The 16,869-nt window shown below is 49.4% G+C and overlaps 2 protein-coding genes across 6 annotated transcripts in view; one reads left to right on the top strand and one right to left on the bottom strand.

The window, feature by feature from the left end:
- Positions 1 to 1,068: 1,068 nt before the first annotated feature.
- The window catches only part of LOC144107038 (uncharacterized), a 439,706-nt gene continuing 423,905 nt past the window's right edge, over positions 1,069 to 16,869 (top strand). For all 5 annotated transcript variants that reach the window (XM_077640022.1, XM_077640023.1, XM_077640025.1 and 2 more), the window contains exons 1-2: positions 1,069 to 1,216; positions 7,128 to 7,309. In XM_077640022.1, the coding sequence (XP_077496148.1) occupies positions 1,164 to 1,216; positions 7,128 to 7,309 (235 nt within the window). In that variant the 5' untranslated portion in view covers positions 1,069 to 1,163. The remainder of the gene's footprint in view (positions 1,217 to 7,127; positions 7,310 to 16,869) is intronic.
- Positions 13,084 to 14,361, bottom strand: LOC144107247 (uncharacterized). Its single transcript, XM_077640242.1, has one exon. The coding sequence runs from the start codon at positions 14,008 to 14,010 to the stop codon at positions 13,084 to 13,086; it is 927 nt and encodes a 308-aa protein (XP_077496368.1). The 5' UTR covers positions 14,011 to 14,361.

The raw sequence follows: 16,869 nt of genomic DNA, 5'->3' as shown, positions 1-16,869 counted from the left end.
TACAGGCATGGTATACTATTATGCACATTAAGCCATTCTCCCGTCTTCGATCTCAAAGTTAACAGGACCCCTGACCTTGCGTCTTCCAATCTATCAGCCTACATACTATTACCACTCGTTTTCCCGTCAAAACTTTCCTGTATCCAGCAATTAACCGCCTGTGTCTTGGCCACTTCCCCGTAGTGGGTATGTGCCAGCAACGTCTGAGGAATCTACCTCTGTTGACCACTTGGGGATCTTTAATGTGCACTAACATATCGCACTGCTCACGGGCGCCTTTTGCGTTTCGCCTCCATCGAAACGCGGCCGCCGCAGTCAGGTTCGAGCCCGGGTAATTCGGCTCAGTAGACGAACGCCTGATATTGTTACCAGATGGAAAAAAAAATTAAATTAAATTGGTTTTGGGGGAAAGGAAGTGGCGCAGTATCTGTCTCAAATATCTGAACCGCACTGTAATACCCTCTTTACACGGGCAGCCTTAACCGTGGTTAAGCTTAACTACAGTTAAGGCGTTTAACCACGGTTAGAGTTAACTGCAGTTCGCCAGTTGCAGGGCTCTATAGTAGGGACTCAGAGAAGAAAGGAATAGGTGCCGTAGTGGAGGGCTCCGGAATAATTTCGACCACCTGGGGATCTTTAACGTGCACTGACATCGCACAGCACACGGGCGCCTTTGCGCTTCGCCTCCATCGGGGCTTTACCTCCATCGAAACGCGGCCGCCGCTGTCGGGTTAGAACGCGGGTACTCCGGATCAGTAGCCGAGCGTCCTAACCATTGAGCCACCGTGGCGGGTCCCCCTAGATTATAATGAGCTAGAATTCATATATATATATATATATATATATATATATATATATATATATATATATATATATATATATATATATATATATATATATATATATATATATATATATATATATATATATATATATATATATATATATATATATATATATATATATATATATATATATATATATATATATATATATAATGCGCTTCTTCAAATACAAGACTTATGACTAGCGCCCTCTACTTAGTTGACATATAAGCTGAGCACGAGCACGCCGTGTTGACGTTCGAGTCGCAAGTTTATTCTAGAGATGTTGCATGGAGTTTTTTTCCTCCGTAATCAGTATTCTTGACCCTCACGTCAAGCATGCCTGCTGGAGCTGCGAATGTCAGCATGAGTGCGCCAAGGCTCCTGTGCATGTGAGTAAAGTTCACGGTGTGTCGACGCCGCTCTGACGTTGCACACCACGTTGACGCTGTTATGCCGTGGCTGGTATCTCAACGACGACTTTCAAAGGACACCTCGGCAAATGAAATAGACGCCGCCTAATTGCGTGGAACGCAATTTGTAGTACCAGCACGTGGTGTTAGGTTGACTCTGTTTCAAGCCGACGTTGCGCTGTTTGGAGCTCGCAACAGGCGACCATCCTGCGTGGCCCCCTGCGCGGCAGTTTTAAATCCTTGCAGGCACGCATTGCATACAAAAGAGCTCTCGGCATCCCACCTAACTCCTCAACGAAGAAACTGCTTAGTATGGGAGTCCACAATACCTGTGCGGAGATCACCAGGGCAGTAAGAGAAGCGATCATTTGGAGACTTAGCTCCTCACTGGCAGGCAGGCTCCTCGATGACCTAGGGGGGGCAGGCAGGCTCCTCGATGACCTAGGGGAGAGCGAGCGGAAACCCCCGTATACTGCAGAGCTAATCCCCTTAGACATACGGAAGCATCTCAAAATTGCCAGTATACCTAAGAACATGCTCTCGGAGCATGATAAAGAAAGAAGAAGATGTAGAGCTCGAACAATAATGAACAATCTTGCCCGGGACCCGCCAGGTAACATTGCCTTCTGGGACCCAGCCTGTGGGTCCGATGGCGCCTCCGTCATTGCCGCCGTTGATGGGAATGGGGAGAAAGTGACTGTAGCATCGATTAACACTAGGATTGCGTTAGTGGCAGAGGAGGCTGCTATTGCCCTAGCGTGCGTCAGTACCGAAGCCAAGGTCATCTTGTCTGACAGTAAGGCAGCTGATCACAACTTTTGTAAGGGGGTGGTCTCCAGTCAAGCCGCCAAATTACTAAGAAGATAGCCCTCAAGCAGAGAGGTCACCCTCATATGGGTTCCTGCTCATGAGGGCATTCCGGAGAATGAGGCTGCTCACAGCTTTGCTCGAGAATTATACATCCGAGCTGCTCTGGAAGTGCCCCTGAGTGGGAATAAAGACCCTCTCATAACGTATAAAGAAATAACCGAAACACCTAGGCTGGATAGGCAAACAATCTCATTTCCAGATAGGTCACTTACTCCACAGGAGTGCAGGACCTGGAGGAGTCTTCAGGTCAACAGATTCTTTCCGTACTCTATACTACACGATGAAGACACTGGGGAGCTTGAGCTCTGCAGTAGCTGCCACAGAATGACTTTGCAAAATCACTTAATTTGGGAGTGTCAGGATTCTCCTGGGGCTAAATCACAAAGCATCCCAGACCTTGCCACCTGGGAAGAGCTGATCCGGAGCCACGACCTGGATCAACAAAGACTCTTCATCCGTCAGGCGGAGACAGCTTACTACAAGACTCTCTTCGCGGTCTCCGGTGCTGAGAGCCGGCCAGGAGGCACCCCCTCCTAATTGCTGCACCCCGACCGTGAGGTCCCATGATGACGGGAATAAAGTTCATTCATTCATTCATTCATTCATTCATTCATTCATTCATTCATTCATTCATTCATTCATGAATTCAGAATGCGGATGTTTTAAATTTCAAATACAGTACAAGAAAAGTGGTCATAAGTCGTCATGGTTAGTAATTATAATTACGTGAGAACAATCCTCGTGACAGTACGCAAAGTTAGATGCTGATTTCAGGCTGTGTGGAGTTTGGCAGCGGTGACTATAAAATTTTCACTAATGCTCAAGTTCTTAATTTACGTGTTACTTCTACTTAACGATTTCAATTCTGGTTTCGGCGTTTTCCTCTGGTTTCTCCGAGTCCTACACACAGTGGGACAGCACAGAAAATTTTGTGACTGTGGTGGCAACTAGATTTTTAAATTGTGTGACTGCAAAATATTGCTGAATTTCACTCGGTATTGCCTATTGTTTAATAGGCAGTGGTGCATGCACTTTTGATGGCCCAAAGCTTGGCACAGCTTTAAAAAATGCCAAGAGTTAGTGGAATATAAGTCACAGTGTTACGCTGATGACAATGCACTGGCAACTTGAGTTTGATGAAAATAATCCCTATCATGGCAATTGGGGAAAGCAAGAAAAGTGAACACTGACAGGGTTCGCACGGGTCCTTGAAAACCTTGAAAACCCTTGAATTTGAAAATGTGATTTTCAAGGCCTTGAAAACCATGAAATTTTTGGTGGTGCCTGAAAAATCCTTGAATTTCGTGATGATAGCCATTGGCGCCGTTCAGCGATTGCCCATTGATCAACTGGCCACATTGAAAGCGAGGGTTGCCTCCGGATCCAAGCCAAGAAAATCCAGTCCTGTTCGGGCGTTCGTCCTCTATGTTGTCATATTGTCGTGTTGTGTTTTTTGTTTGCTGCGGTCGCGCACTTTTTATAGTTGCCGTCCTCATACCACTTGTTAATCGTCTCCCGTTGGCTTATTCAGAGCACGTGTATTGCGGCACGCGCTGGACGTGGACATAACTTTGTGTGCGCGCAATGCCCGGGAAGTGCAATTTTCAGCATCGTGGCTTAGCCATGACGAGTACAAAGACTGGATTGCACCGGACACCACAAGTTCGCATTCTGTGCGGAAAAGTGTTTGACATCTCGTTGATGGGAGAGTCTGCGTTGAAGAGCCACAAGAGGAGTTCGAAACACAGCGCGAGCATGAAGAACGCAGCAGATAGCTCCATGTTGAACTACGTGACATCGCGTGAGTGTGGCAAATCTGTTCGTGTGGTCGCAACGGAGTCCTCAAATTCGAATGCTGCAAGCAAGGCTCACGATTTAGTGACAGAAGCGGAAATATTGTGGGCTTTGAAAGTTGTCACGTGTCATTACTCGTACAGCTCATCTGCCCACGCAATCGATCTGTTCAAGAGAATGTCTCCCGACAGCGAGGTGGCGAAGGTCTTCACATGTGGAGAGAAAAAGTGCGCATACCTGGCATGTCATGGTCTTGGACCATTCTTTCTATCACCCATTCATCAGGCGATAGATAAGTGCGACTATTACGCCGTTCTGTTTGATGAATCCACAAATGATTACCTCCATCGGAAGCAGATGGATATACACGTTAGGTACTGGGATGCATCTCAAAAAATAACAAGGTACTTCACATCCGTTTTTATGGGCCACGCGACGGCAGATGACATCGAGGATAAATTGTTGAAGGCACTGGAGCCATTACCACTTGTTAAGATCCTACAAGTGTCCATGGACGGACCGAATGTCAACTTGAAAATTTTCAGAAGATTTCAGGAGCACCTGCAAAAAAACTATCAACTACAATGCCTAGATTTAGGCACTTGCAGTCTGCACGTTGTGCACAATGCCTACAGGGCAGGTGTAACAGCCAGCAAGTGGGGAGTGGGCATTCTGTTGTCTAGTCCAAGTGCATTATTTCAAGATTCCCCGGCGAGGCAAGAAGACTTCGTAGCGGGGATTGGTCAGGCTACATTTCCCCTTAAGTACGTCTCCCATCGCTGGGTTGAAAACGTTCCGGTAATTGAACGAGCCCTTTCGCTCTGGCCTGGTGTGAGAATTTACGTTGAGTCTGCAAAAAAGAAAGAAGTGAACCAGCCGAACTGTGCCTCCTTTCAAAACTTGCTCAGTTCCTCCAGTAACCCACTAGTCCCAGCAAAACTTAACTTTGGCCTTGGGATTGCACTAATTCTGAAAGTTTTCCTGATGGACTATCAGGTAGACCAACCACTTGTGTTTTTTCTGGCAAGGGACCTCGGAACAATTGTCAGGAAGCTTCTCACAAAGTTTTTGAAGTGTTCAGTTCTCTCTGCATCAGTTGGGACTACAGGCCTGTTAAAAAACAACAATGAAGACGTGAACAATCACACAGCACTTGAGGAAGTGTACATTGGTTATGCAGCTGAACAAATTTTGAAGAATTCCAAGTTCAGCGCAAAAGATGCATTTGCATTTAAAATGGAATGCAAGCAGTTCCTTGTTAGTGTGTGTAAAATGGTTCTTGAGAAGAGTCCTTTAAGATTCCCTTTGGTTATAGGCCTTTCCTCACTGGATCCCCGTCAATTGTGCACCAAGCCAGACCAGTGCCTAGCAGGACTCAAGAATGTTTTGAATGCCCTCATCGCTGCAAAAAGATTTAGCGATCGCCAACGGGCCTCTGTTCTCTCTGAGTACACCGAAATGCTGCAGATGGAGAAGCACAAGCTGTGATTTTTTGAAAAGAGCTCTGACAGGCTAGACATTTTTTTCTTTGAACTTAGAAAGTTGATTCATCCTACGCTGAGCTCTGGACAGTAGTCCAACTTTTGCTTGTGCTCAGCCACGGCCAGGCAACTGTGGAAAGGGGATTTAGTGTCAACCGGCAGGTCTGTGTGGAAAACTTGAAAAGTATGTCGTATGTCTCATAACGCGTTATATGCGACGCCGTTAATAAGGCAGGTGGCATCCTTAACAGTCCTATAAGAAAGGAGTTGAGGACCTCCGTTTCAGCTGCAAGGCATCGTTATCACGAATATCTGGAGGCACAGAAGAAGGAGCAACTTGAAGAAGCAAATGAGCCAAAGAAGCGCCTTGTTGAGGAAGAAATTGATACCTTGAAGCAAAAGAAATCAAGACTTGAAGCAACCGTTGCTGATCTGACAGCTTCAGCAGACAACTTGGCTGAGAAAGCAGAAGAGACAGACAACGTCATGCACATTGGAAAGTCAAATTGCCTTAGGAAAACGGCAAAAAGCAAAACGGAAGAACTTCTAATCATCAAGCAAGAAATAATCCCAAAGCTTTAGGAGCTTTCATGAACGCTTGTTACGACCTGTCTTAATTTAGTATTAAAATAGTCTAGTGTGTAAGTGCGGCTATTTCTTAGTTTTCAATAAATTTGTTGCAGCGTGTTTTAAAAAAGTTGTTTTAATATAAAGGGTACTAAATTGAATATTGAAATGAGTCCTTGAAAAAACTTTTGGGGGCCTTGAAAGTCCTTAAAAACCCTTGAATTTGTGCCTTCAAAGCCTGTACGAACCCTGACTGATTAGTTTATGAAAGTGACAGCCTAGCCTTTCTTTAGTTGTTTGTTTATTTATTGTTCTTCAGTCACTTAAGACCACACATGACAGCTGTGATTCTGAATAAGAAGGGAAATGCAGTACAACACAATCATAAGTATAGGCAAGCAATTCATTATTAGAAACATCAAAGCCAAGATGAAAAGGATGGTATTTATCAATGTGTAAAGAGGAGCTGCAGTGCTCTTGGGAGGTCAACATTTTTTAATCTTAACATTGCACCAATATGTGCTGATGACAGTAAACTCCGAAATTGACATCATATACATCATGACGTACATATGTGAGGGTCCTTGTGAGTTCTGACCTTAGCTGGGGCCATTGACCAGTGTTCGATGGAGGCCATGGTAAAATAATTGAAAAGCTAATTTGTCTTAAGGTGATGCTATCCTTGTTGGTAACACAGGGGACAAACATTTTTAAAACGTTGCGCTTCTCCTGCTCTGTCTCTTTAAGCATGATAGCACAATGTTACCTGCATTGGTCATACTGTTCGCCATGTGCACTACTTGCTCATGATACTTGCTCATGAAAATGCAGGTGTAAAGGTGTTTCCCATGAGCACTACCTGTTCGTGAAAATGTAAAGGTGCTTTATCTGGTTGTGTGCGCTGTGTGCACAAGCAACCTAGTCGCATCATTTGCCACCAGAGGCATTCTTGCCACTGTGAGCCTTGATTTGCCACGTTTATGTCACTTTGCAAGCCTTGCTCAATACTCCGTTCAAGATCATTGTCTGGCTGTGTAGTCTAGACGCCCAGAATGAGAATGCTCTCGTTTTGCTCATAAAAGTGCGTGTGCCTAACAGTCTTGCTTTCAAGAAGAGTAAGTGGTGGGCACTCTGGCATCATGCCATTTCAAGGTGCTCTTTTACTTACCCTTTCACAGGCTGGGGAGGTGCATCCAACTTCCTGTGGACAGTGCGCACGTTGGACTGGGGGCCAAACAGTGGGATAGAAGGGCAGGCACAGTGCATCAGGCGGACAGTGCCGTGGAAAACTGTGACAAGTGTCTGGTTGGGTTCTGCCTGTGGAGTTCTGTAGAAGTGGGCTGGCCAGGGAAGAGAAAAGGTCAGTGCCCATCTGCTCTTTCTTCTGGTGGGGTGGGGAGCTGCACCAAAACCCACCTGTTGTGTGAAGGTGCTGTTTGCTGCGCAGTCACGAGAGGTGATGAAAGCTGCTTACCTGAGAGAAAGTGGTGTAGCAGGAAAAGTCACCTGTGAGACTGAGATACCAGTTTTCCTAGTGCTAGCTAAAGCGGCTTACTTGACTTTTTCCAGTAAGTCCAGGTTGCAGCTGATCTGCTTATAGTCATTTTAAAAAGCAGCTCAGAATGACAGATGGAACATGGTCTCAAGAAGTATGCACACTTGAGTACTACTAGCATACAACTGAACAACTGACAGACAAATGAGTGTGTTGCAAAATGCAACACGTAAAAGTACCAATAAAGCAGTTCTATAGATACAGTCAGCAGCCCTCAGTGAAAAAAAATATAAACAACCTAGCACCGAAACCATTGAGGATGGAATACGTGCGGGAAGCACAGAAATAAGATGTCGGCCAGCTTGAAAAAGCAAAAATTTTTTCGCGGAGCTACGGCTACAGGCCCTACCTGTTAGTAAAAGCATATTCAGGACTGTGGCTGCACGAAGTGCAGTAGACTGGTGATAATTCAAACTCAGGTAATTCATAATTTCGGTTAATTCAAACAAAGTTCTATATTTCGGTTGGCCGGGTGTAATTTCAGTGCAATTTAAAGCCGCTTAATTCTTACCGTGGTTCCTCCTAAATTCGCTTAGTTCAAACTTTTGTTCTTGCTCCAAATCACCTGGCACGCGAAAGAGCTTCTGCTGAGGTTAGATATGTCAGGTTTGCAGCACCGCATGAGCCGAACATTCGTCCTCTCCAGCCGGATAACTTGGACGTGGTCCGAAGGGAAACCATGTTGGGCTGCAGTTGGCACTTCATGCAATTGCACATGCCCAGTTGCTACACAGTTTTGTTTTCTGAGCTTTGTTGTACAGAGTTTTCTCAGTGAGGAGGAAAATAGCCTCGAACTTGGTGTTCAACACCACTCCTCCTTCCAAAGTTTTATGTACTATTCACCGCGAATGTCATCAGGTTTCTTTGTTTTTATCAAGAGTGAAGAAAGGAAGTGGGTGGTACAGAGGAATGCAAGCAAAATAGCAAAGCAGCGCAAAAGTGAAAGAATTATATATCCTGTTCTGATTTAGCATAGTTGCATGTAAACAAAGCAGTGCTGTGGAACTGTTATAGAAGGTATGCCATATAGCTGCTCATTCAAGGCACAATGGAAAGAAAATCCACCAGTCTTCTACATCCTACACTTTTCTAGAATTTTTTGCTGGGCTAGTTAAGTAAACCAGCGCGAATTAAGGTGCCTGGAGGTGAAACGAAGGAGGGACAGGAAAGCACTGAACATCCTCTATATGTGGCTAAATGAAGGCCGGACTGCGTGGAACAAAATGTTGACTTCACAAGGTACCAACGCCTTCTTGAGGATTTTGCAACACTAGACTATGTAGACTGTTCCAATGCTAAATGCGCACTATGCAAAAGCTGCTTGTTATGGGTCGTCAGTGTTGCAGACGACGCAAATTTATAATGAATTGTGATCAAATCAGGAAAGTACGTCATACAAACTTGGTATTGAAAAAGCAATACCGTCATACCCCATCTCTGTGTCAACTTCCAGCCTGAATAAGTGAGCGGTTTATCCTGGAGAAGCATTTTACATTGCGCATTTAGTGTTGCAACAGTTCCACAGAAAACTCATTGAGACACAGATCTCAACTTCATCATTACACCCATTTTGTACCATTGGGGCAGATATGTCCCAATTTTTCCAGTGAACTATTCATACTAAAGTTGTGAAATTTCTTGGAAACAGTTTCTGTGCACCGCACCTGCTCATGCAATCAAAGTTTTCATCAATTTTGCAAAAAACATATGCGGTCCCACAAAGAGTTAATACAACAGACACTAAAATACAAAACACAAATAAGCATGCCAATACAGTTGAAAATCAGAAAAGAATTGAGTACTCATTTCAGATGTGGCACGCAAATGAACTAAATGTTTCAAATAACCAGTTGACACAGACCAGTAGACCAAAGCATCAGTTCGAATAAACCAGGGGCTCGAATAAATCAGGTATGAATTAACAGGACTGCAAAGTTTCAAAGTTCACGCATATATAAGGATATTTTTGAGAAATTAGTAGTAAATGGTTGGCTCAAGAGTTGCAAATGTGATGTGGAAATTGACCAATGATGACAATGCAGGAATTCAACTTGTACAACATTGGAGGGGCAGAAGTCAGCTTTAGGTCAGCATCCACTTCATTTTGCAGCTTTCCAATGCAGTCTTTTAATTCCCGGTTTCATTGTTAAGCGTACCATTCAAGACTGAAAAACAAAAAAAGTGAAAAAAGTCAGCTGTTGGATGTGGGGTTCGGAGTCGCTCTCGACGGAACCACAGGTCAGGAACGACGCTTGCTGCGAACACCGCCACCACCACCAGGACAGGACTGCCGACGAGTTAAAGGAGTTGGATGATAGGAGGAAGGTTACTAGTGGGCTTATTTACATTATTTACATAGTCAGAGATTACAACTGAACTTCTCTCCGAAGCAAGGATCTTAATGTAGAATCATAATGGAGCATGCAAAATGGAGCATCCCAATAGGAGCATCCAGAAGGAGCATGATGGAGCATGATTTTCACTGCACACCGCTGTCCAGTTTCATACAGTTCTCCGTCCCTAGATTCCCCAGGTTGAGGACGTCTCCGCCAGGGTGGGAGTGGCCTAAAACTTGCGTTATCGCGCACAAATACGCACCGCTGCACATAGGGACACGTCCTCGTCACGTGTCGAGCCAGGGAGAGAGGAGAATGCCCTTGGGTTCACGTTGATGGCGGAGGGAGATGTTTTCTAACCGGCCGAAAGTCCCCACGCGGGGTTTACACCTGTTCTTTAGATGTCAACCGACGCGCCGGACAAGATCGCTCGGTCGGGTCCAGTAGCCTAAAGGGACGCTTCGTTCTTGGCGATGCCTGCGAAGGCTGGCGGACGATGCCCGCTAATCCGCCGCCATTTTCCCACGCCGACTGTGTTTTACCGGGAACTAGGGCGCATTAGTTCCCTCAATTTAGTATTGACCATTGGGGATTAGCTGCTGCTCGATCACTGCGGCGGCCTCTCCGCTTCGCCCGGAGTTTGCCTGGGAGACGCTCTACGGTGTACTCGGGTCTGGAACGTGCAAGCGATTCTTATTGCATGGCTCAGGACCATCCCAAAGAAGCTTAGCGTTGGTTTCCAGCAGGTGAGCCTTGCCGACACCGCCGCTAATACAGACGGGCAGCCGCCGAATGTAACAACTCCTCCGCGACCCGGAAAAATCTCGACTGGCCAGTGCTCCCAACCGCTGGGCACGAAGAGATAGGCTTGCGTCCACGTTGATTTCCTGGCTTGCAGTATCAACTCCAAAGACAAACCGACAGCACCAAACCACCAACGAAGGAAATCATAGATGAGACGTTCCGAACAACAAAGCACTGCCCCATGCGCAAGCGCCCGGGATTCACTCCAGACCCACCAGGCTTCCTTCTAATGCCGAGCAAAATCCTGCTCGCGAATAATGATCCCCAATTTTGCCCGAATTTAGGGTCAAAGCGAGCGTCCGCGTTACATCTGAGGTCGCCAAGGACATACTGCCATGTTTTACAATAAGTGGTGGTTTGTCAAAGCCTACAGATTTTGAATAGAAACTTCATCCCTTATCAATCCAAGCTCTGATCACCCTAAACCACCCGAATATTGAAAGTCTGCTTAAAATTTGGCCCACGCTCAGGTTAATCCGCGGGTTCTTCTCAAAGCAGCTTGATCGCTCGAGATTGAGAATCAACGGTTCCGGTTGAACTCTCAAAGATGCGACTGTGCATCACAGACCTTACTCACTCTCGTACTAGCGAGATGCTTCCCTTAAACTCATTGTGTCAGTGTGACACCTCGTCACCATCATCTATACACATAGCTGCTACAGCTGTTCTCTTAAAAATTCTGCATCTTCACTTAATTATGTTAATCTCCGAATACCACAATCGGCTAACTAACCACTCGACGTTAAATACAAGTACTCCAATACGCCCAAATGCACGTCCTTTTATTGCCCCTGCAATGCATTAGCTACACTGTCGCTAATGTAGCAACAAACCCTTGGTACCTAAACCAAGTCTGACACGCCCGAATCTACCGAGCACACAAAAGCAAATATGTGCCGAAATTAACTCTTTCGCAACCTCGGGAAAAAGGGCAGTTTTCACTAGGTAGAAAGAAATATTTTTTGCCGGCTAGACAGTAATGCCTTATTTACATCGTTTGGTACCAAATGTAGCTAAAAGAATTTTCTATTTAATAACATAATTGTTGCTTTTATATATTTATTACACAAGTTGATGAAAAAATGTTTAAAATATAAAAATTTCTACAGTGAGGATAATGTTCTGCTTTAAAAAAGGAGCACAACTTTAAAATTATCAAGAGTGAAAAAATTTCAAGGTATACATTCTGTAGACTATTATATCATAAAAAATAACACAATTTGCAGAAGGTATTGCCGAAAACTGTTCTTCCCGCAAAAAAAAAAGTTAGCGTGGGTGTGTGGTGTGCCATTCTCCAAAGCAGTCCCTCGTCGGGATGAAGTAGATATACACATGGCATGGCTCACAAAATACTGCCGTCTTCCTTTCGACTTCGGTTTTCTCATAGCAGAGCTTGCAGTTGCGACGCTTTTCTTGCACCTGGGGCTTGTGCTCGGACTTCTTTGGAGGAGGTGGAGGGTGAACATGTCTGTTGTCCATCCCAAAAATTTGTTTGACCAGCTCAATACGGAATGCGAGCTGGTCAAAGCCAGTCTTTCTGGTGAGCTCCTCTATCTCGGGGGGCCGTTCCCTGTGTCCTTGGAAGATGATAAAGCTGTTGACGACAGCAATGTCAATGCAGTGGAAAAACAGTGTCTTCCACCACCTGACACACTTCATCAAGACATTGTAAGAAGCTATAAGTTGATCGGACTTGTCAACACAAAGCATGCCCTTATTGTAGTCTTCTGTCAAGAGCGGCTTCATGATGATCTTTGTCCACTGGTCTCCTCTCTTCACTTTTCGCATTGCAGTGTATGGGGTCACTCTGCATCCAGCCGGCCGGGAAGGCGAGCTTCCGTGCAAGCTACACGCAGGCGTTATTTAAGCACGCAACACGTTTCCCCAACCCGTGGCGCAGAGTCGCAGCCACGGCAGGTCCGGACGAAATAGGCAACGGCAGGGCACGCTAGGAAATAGTTTATTATCCTAACGCGAGGTAAAGCACACTGCGGAAGAATGTTCTATCCGTAAAATAGATGTTCCGTAGCTCACCAAGTCGTTGACGTCGACCGGCGTTGGTGTTCGGGGGCCGGCGGGCAGCGAAAGGGGTCCGTGGGGCACTTAGGTAAGGTCCGGCGGCGAGAGACCTTCCCGCCGCGCGATCACCCCTTTTATCCCCTCGGTCATTGCCTCCCTCGCAGCAAATCGTTACCGTCAGGCTTAGGCGTGCTACCCTCTCCGCAGAAGGCTGCGCGCTGCCGTGACGTCACGTCAGTGCTGGGGCGGAAATGAGCAGAGTCGCGGGGGTGCCTTCTCTCCACATTCCTGGTGGCCAGCGCGCCCGTGTAAGTCACGGTCGCCGCTGGCGCGGGGGACGAGGAGGGGATACCAGTGTATCCCACATCCTCCCCTCCTTAAGAAGCCTCCCGAACACAGAAACAGGCACAAAAAGCTTTACTAAATTTCAGTGGACCATAGGTCCAGGTCCATCTCTAGCCCCCCCGCTGGCGTGGCCCCTGCTTCCATGTCGGGCGCCGGCAGTTCCGCAGCCGCCAGCGCAGGGGCCGGCCGCCTGGGGTCCGGGTCCCGGGCCTCGTCACTCGGGGCAGGAGGCGCCGCTGCCGAAGACGGAGGAGCCACCGCGGCCGAGGGCTGCGAGCCAAGGCTCGGCTCCGGCGGGCCGCCAGCGTGGCGGGCGGCTACCTGCAGAAGCCACTCAGCGAACTCGGCCTCGCGGCCCGCTCGTGCCAGCATCTGACGGGCCGCGGCGCTGGGAGTGGCCGCCGCTGGATGTAGATCGGCTCGGGTCGTGGCCCCGCGCGTCCTCTGGTCGTGCAGGTCCCCCGCCTTGTGGGCTTTCTCGTGCAGCATCACGGCCCCACACGGGCACAGCAGGGTTCCTGGGGACAGGGGTAGGGACACGCCCTCGGCCCGCTGGTCCGCGTCGGCGACGGTGCGCCCCCGGAATACGTTAAACAGCCTGGCCGGGGGCGTGAGCCTCTTCGCCCTCTCCTGCCGCTTCCACGGCCGCCACGAGACGTAGCCGACCGGCGCGTCCGTTCCGGCCTGGTACGTCCACGTGGCCACGTCCCTGGGCGGCTGGCGCGGGGCCTGCGCTGCTGGCGGCTCCGGGCCGCGGGCTGGCGGGGTGGACATCAGGCGCTGGCAGAGTGGCGAGCGAGCCGGCGAGTGACCCAAGGTGGCGGGGGAAGCCTGGCGGCGGCGCGGCGACTGCCCGAAGAGGGGGCCCAAGTGCCTCGGGCCAGCACGCCCGGGGCCCGGTGGGGTGGCCGCCGGGTGACGGCGATGCGGCGAGGGGTGCTTTGGGCTTCGTCCGGACGTCGGGGGTGACCGCCGGCGCTTGGGTTGTGCCTGCTTCTCCATCTGCGTCGGGGAAAAGGTCGACCCAGACGTAACCAACTACCAAAGCGCGTGCTACGTAGCTGTTCGACCCTCACGAGAGTCATGAGGGTTAGCGCAAGTCAGTCTTGCGTGCAACTGATCGGCATGAGCGGCCCGTACGTTCATGCATCTAACGAGACTGCCTGCCGGCTCGCGCCCTCGCTCTAGGCTGCGCAGGCAGATTCTGTTTCTGCCTAGGGCGCAAGTTATAGCGGGACGCGGGGTTCGCCGGCTGATCGCAGATCTCGTTATCCGACTGCGGCGCGGGTCGGGCTGTGTCCTCTACCCACTCATCTCGCTGCACGTAACGTTTCAGGTCGCATACGTGCACCGGTCCGCCTGTCGGTTTCGATCGCAAGTCCTCGAGCCTGTAAACGAGCGAGGAAAGTTTCTCTCGCATGCGGAACGGCCCGATCCATTTCGGCGCCAACGAGGCCGCAAACTGTTTGCTAGCGTCGCTGAGAACGTGCTGGCGTCGAAGCACCAGATCGCCCACTTCGTAGTGAACATCCCGGTGCGAGCGGTCGTACTGTGCTTTCTGCTGCGCCCTAGCGGTGCTCAGGTTGCGGCGAGCCTTGCGTAAGGCCTCCGTCATCTTAGCGCGCAGCTGCGTCGCGTACTCAGCTCGTGCTGACGAAGCGACGGGCGTCTTCCTGCTGTCCGATAGAATCCGGTCCATCGGATTTAGCAGCTCTCTACCCAGATTGAGAGAACACGGCGCATACCCAGTCGAGCGGTTGACGGTCGAACGCAAAGCAAATGCGATCTCCGGCAGATAGGAGTCCCAATCTTTGTGCCTCTCAGAGTACGCGACAAGCAAGTGCTTAACGTTGCGATTGACTCGTTCCGTGGGGTTCGACTGAGCATGATAGGTGGTCGTTTTCTTGTGCTTAATGCCGAGTGCAGCGCACGAATCAACGAACACCTTCGCAGTGAAGTAGGACGCGTTGTCCGTTATCAGCTGCTCTGGGAAACCGAACCTGGTGAATACGTCCATCAGCTTCTCCATGATCACTCGTGCCGTCAGCTTTCTAAGGGGGAAAAGTTCAACCCACTTGCTGAAGTGATCCGTGGCCACCAGCAAGAACTTGTTCCTACTCGGTGTCATAGGATACGGTCCCATGATGTCGCACGCCGCGATTTGCCAGGGAGTCTGGCTGTTAATCGGGTGCATGAGGCCGGGTGGTCGTCCGCCTCGGGGCTTCACACTTTGGCACACGTGGCACGAGCGGGCGTAGCGTATTACGTCCCTTTTCATGCCAAGCCAGGTAGCAAAGCGACACAACTTAGTGTAAGTCTTGGGGCCGCTTGCATGCCCAGCGATGCACGAGTCGTGAAAGTAGCGTAACAGTGCTGCTCTCAATACTCGCGGTATCACCACCTTGAACGCCTCGTTTGTGTCGTTCTCGGAGGTGATATACCTCAGCAGGACGCCGTCGGAATCCAGCAGATACGAATCCATCGCGCTCACAGCACTACCAGCTGTTTCCCAGCGCTCCGCACCGACAGCAAAACCAGCTGTCTCCTTGTGCGCGGCGGCCCTGCCGCCCGGCTCCCGGAGCCCGTCGAACACCTTTCGACAAAACGGATCCTTCTGCTGAGCTTCGAGCAGCTCCTTTCTGCTGAACACGATCCCCACGGAACTCGCGTAGTCCACGTGGTTCACGCTCTCGCCCTGGATCAACGGTTGGTCCGCGTTCCTTACATGGGCTACGGCTCTGGTCAGTCCCTCGCTCTCCCCGGCTGTCGGGCGGTCGGTCGCGTGACCTTCCTCGCACTGGACAGGCGCTCGCGAGAGTGCGCCAGCCACAGCGTTGTTTTTCCCTTTGCGGTAGCGCACGGTGAAGTCGTAACGCTGCAGCAACAGGGACCAACGCGCTAGGCGGCCGCTCGGCTCGCTGAGTCGTCTCAGCCAGGTGAGCGCCATGTGATCCGTCTCGATCACAAATGTCACCCCATCGACGTAGTAGTCGAACTTACGCAGAGCAAAAACTATCGCGAGACATTCCTTCTCTGTCACCGAGTAGTTTCTCTCTGCCGGCGTCAACGAACGGCTCGCGAAAACTACCGGACGGAGAAAGCCTTCATGCTCCTGAAGCAACACTGCTCCTAAGCCCAGGTCGCTTGCGTCGGTTTGAATCACAAACTCCCTGTTTAGGTCGGGTAGCTGCAACTCAGCCGTGTCAGCGAGCACTTTGGTGAGGTTGCGCAGTGCATCCTCTTGCTCGTGACCCCAACTCCAGCGCTCGCCTTTCTTCAAAAGCTTTGTCAAAGGCGCCTGCAGCGCTGCGCACTCTGGGATGAACTGGCGATAAAAGTTCGCCATTCCCAGGAAGCGCCTGAGTCCGGCTATATCTGTGGGCGACGGAAACTTAAGCAAAGCCTCAAGCTTATCGTCGCACGGCAGAATGCGGCCTCTGTCGATCGTGAACCCCAACAGTGTTATTCGGGTCGCGGCGATCTGTGCCTTCTTCGGGTTCAAAGTGATTCCCGCGGACCTCAGCCTCTCTAGGACGTCCCTCAAGTGGCGCAGGTGTTCCTCGAACGTTTTCGAGTACACCACGATGTCGTCTAGGTACGCGAGCGCATGTTGCCACTTCGCATCTCCCAGAACACGGTCCATTAGGCGCTGATAAGTAGCGGGTGCTCCTACCAAACCAAAAGACATTCTCTTGAACTGGAAAAGGCCTCTATGACAAGTGAAAGCAGTTTTCTCCTTGTCCCGCTCATTCATTTCAACCTGAAAGTATCCGCGGCTAGCATCGAGCGTTGTGAAGTACTTCGCCCCACCTAGGTTGGACACTAGGGAAGAAATGGTGGGTAGAGGGTAGGCGTCTTTCC

Source organism: Amblyomma americanum, chromosome 10, assembly GCF_052857255.1.
Source record: "Amblyomma americanum isolate KBUSLIRL-KWMA chromosome 10, ASM5285725v1, whole genome shotgun sequence".
NCBI classification, from domain to species: Eukaryota; Metazoa; Arthropoda; class Arachnida; order Ixodida; family Ixodidae; genus Amblyomma; species Amblyomma americanum.
This window is presented reverse-complemented; position numbering and strand designations above follow the sequence as displayed.

Bases quoted from the DNA above. Each gene is read 5' to 3' on its own strand.
- LOC144107247 (XM_077640242.1), bottom strand. From the start codon at position 14,010: ATGGAGAAGCAGGCACAACCCAAGCGCCGGCGGTCACCCCCGACGTCC.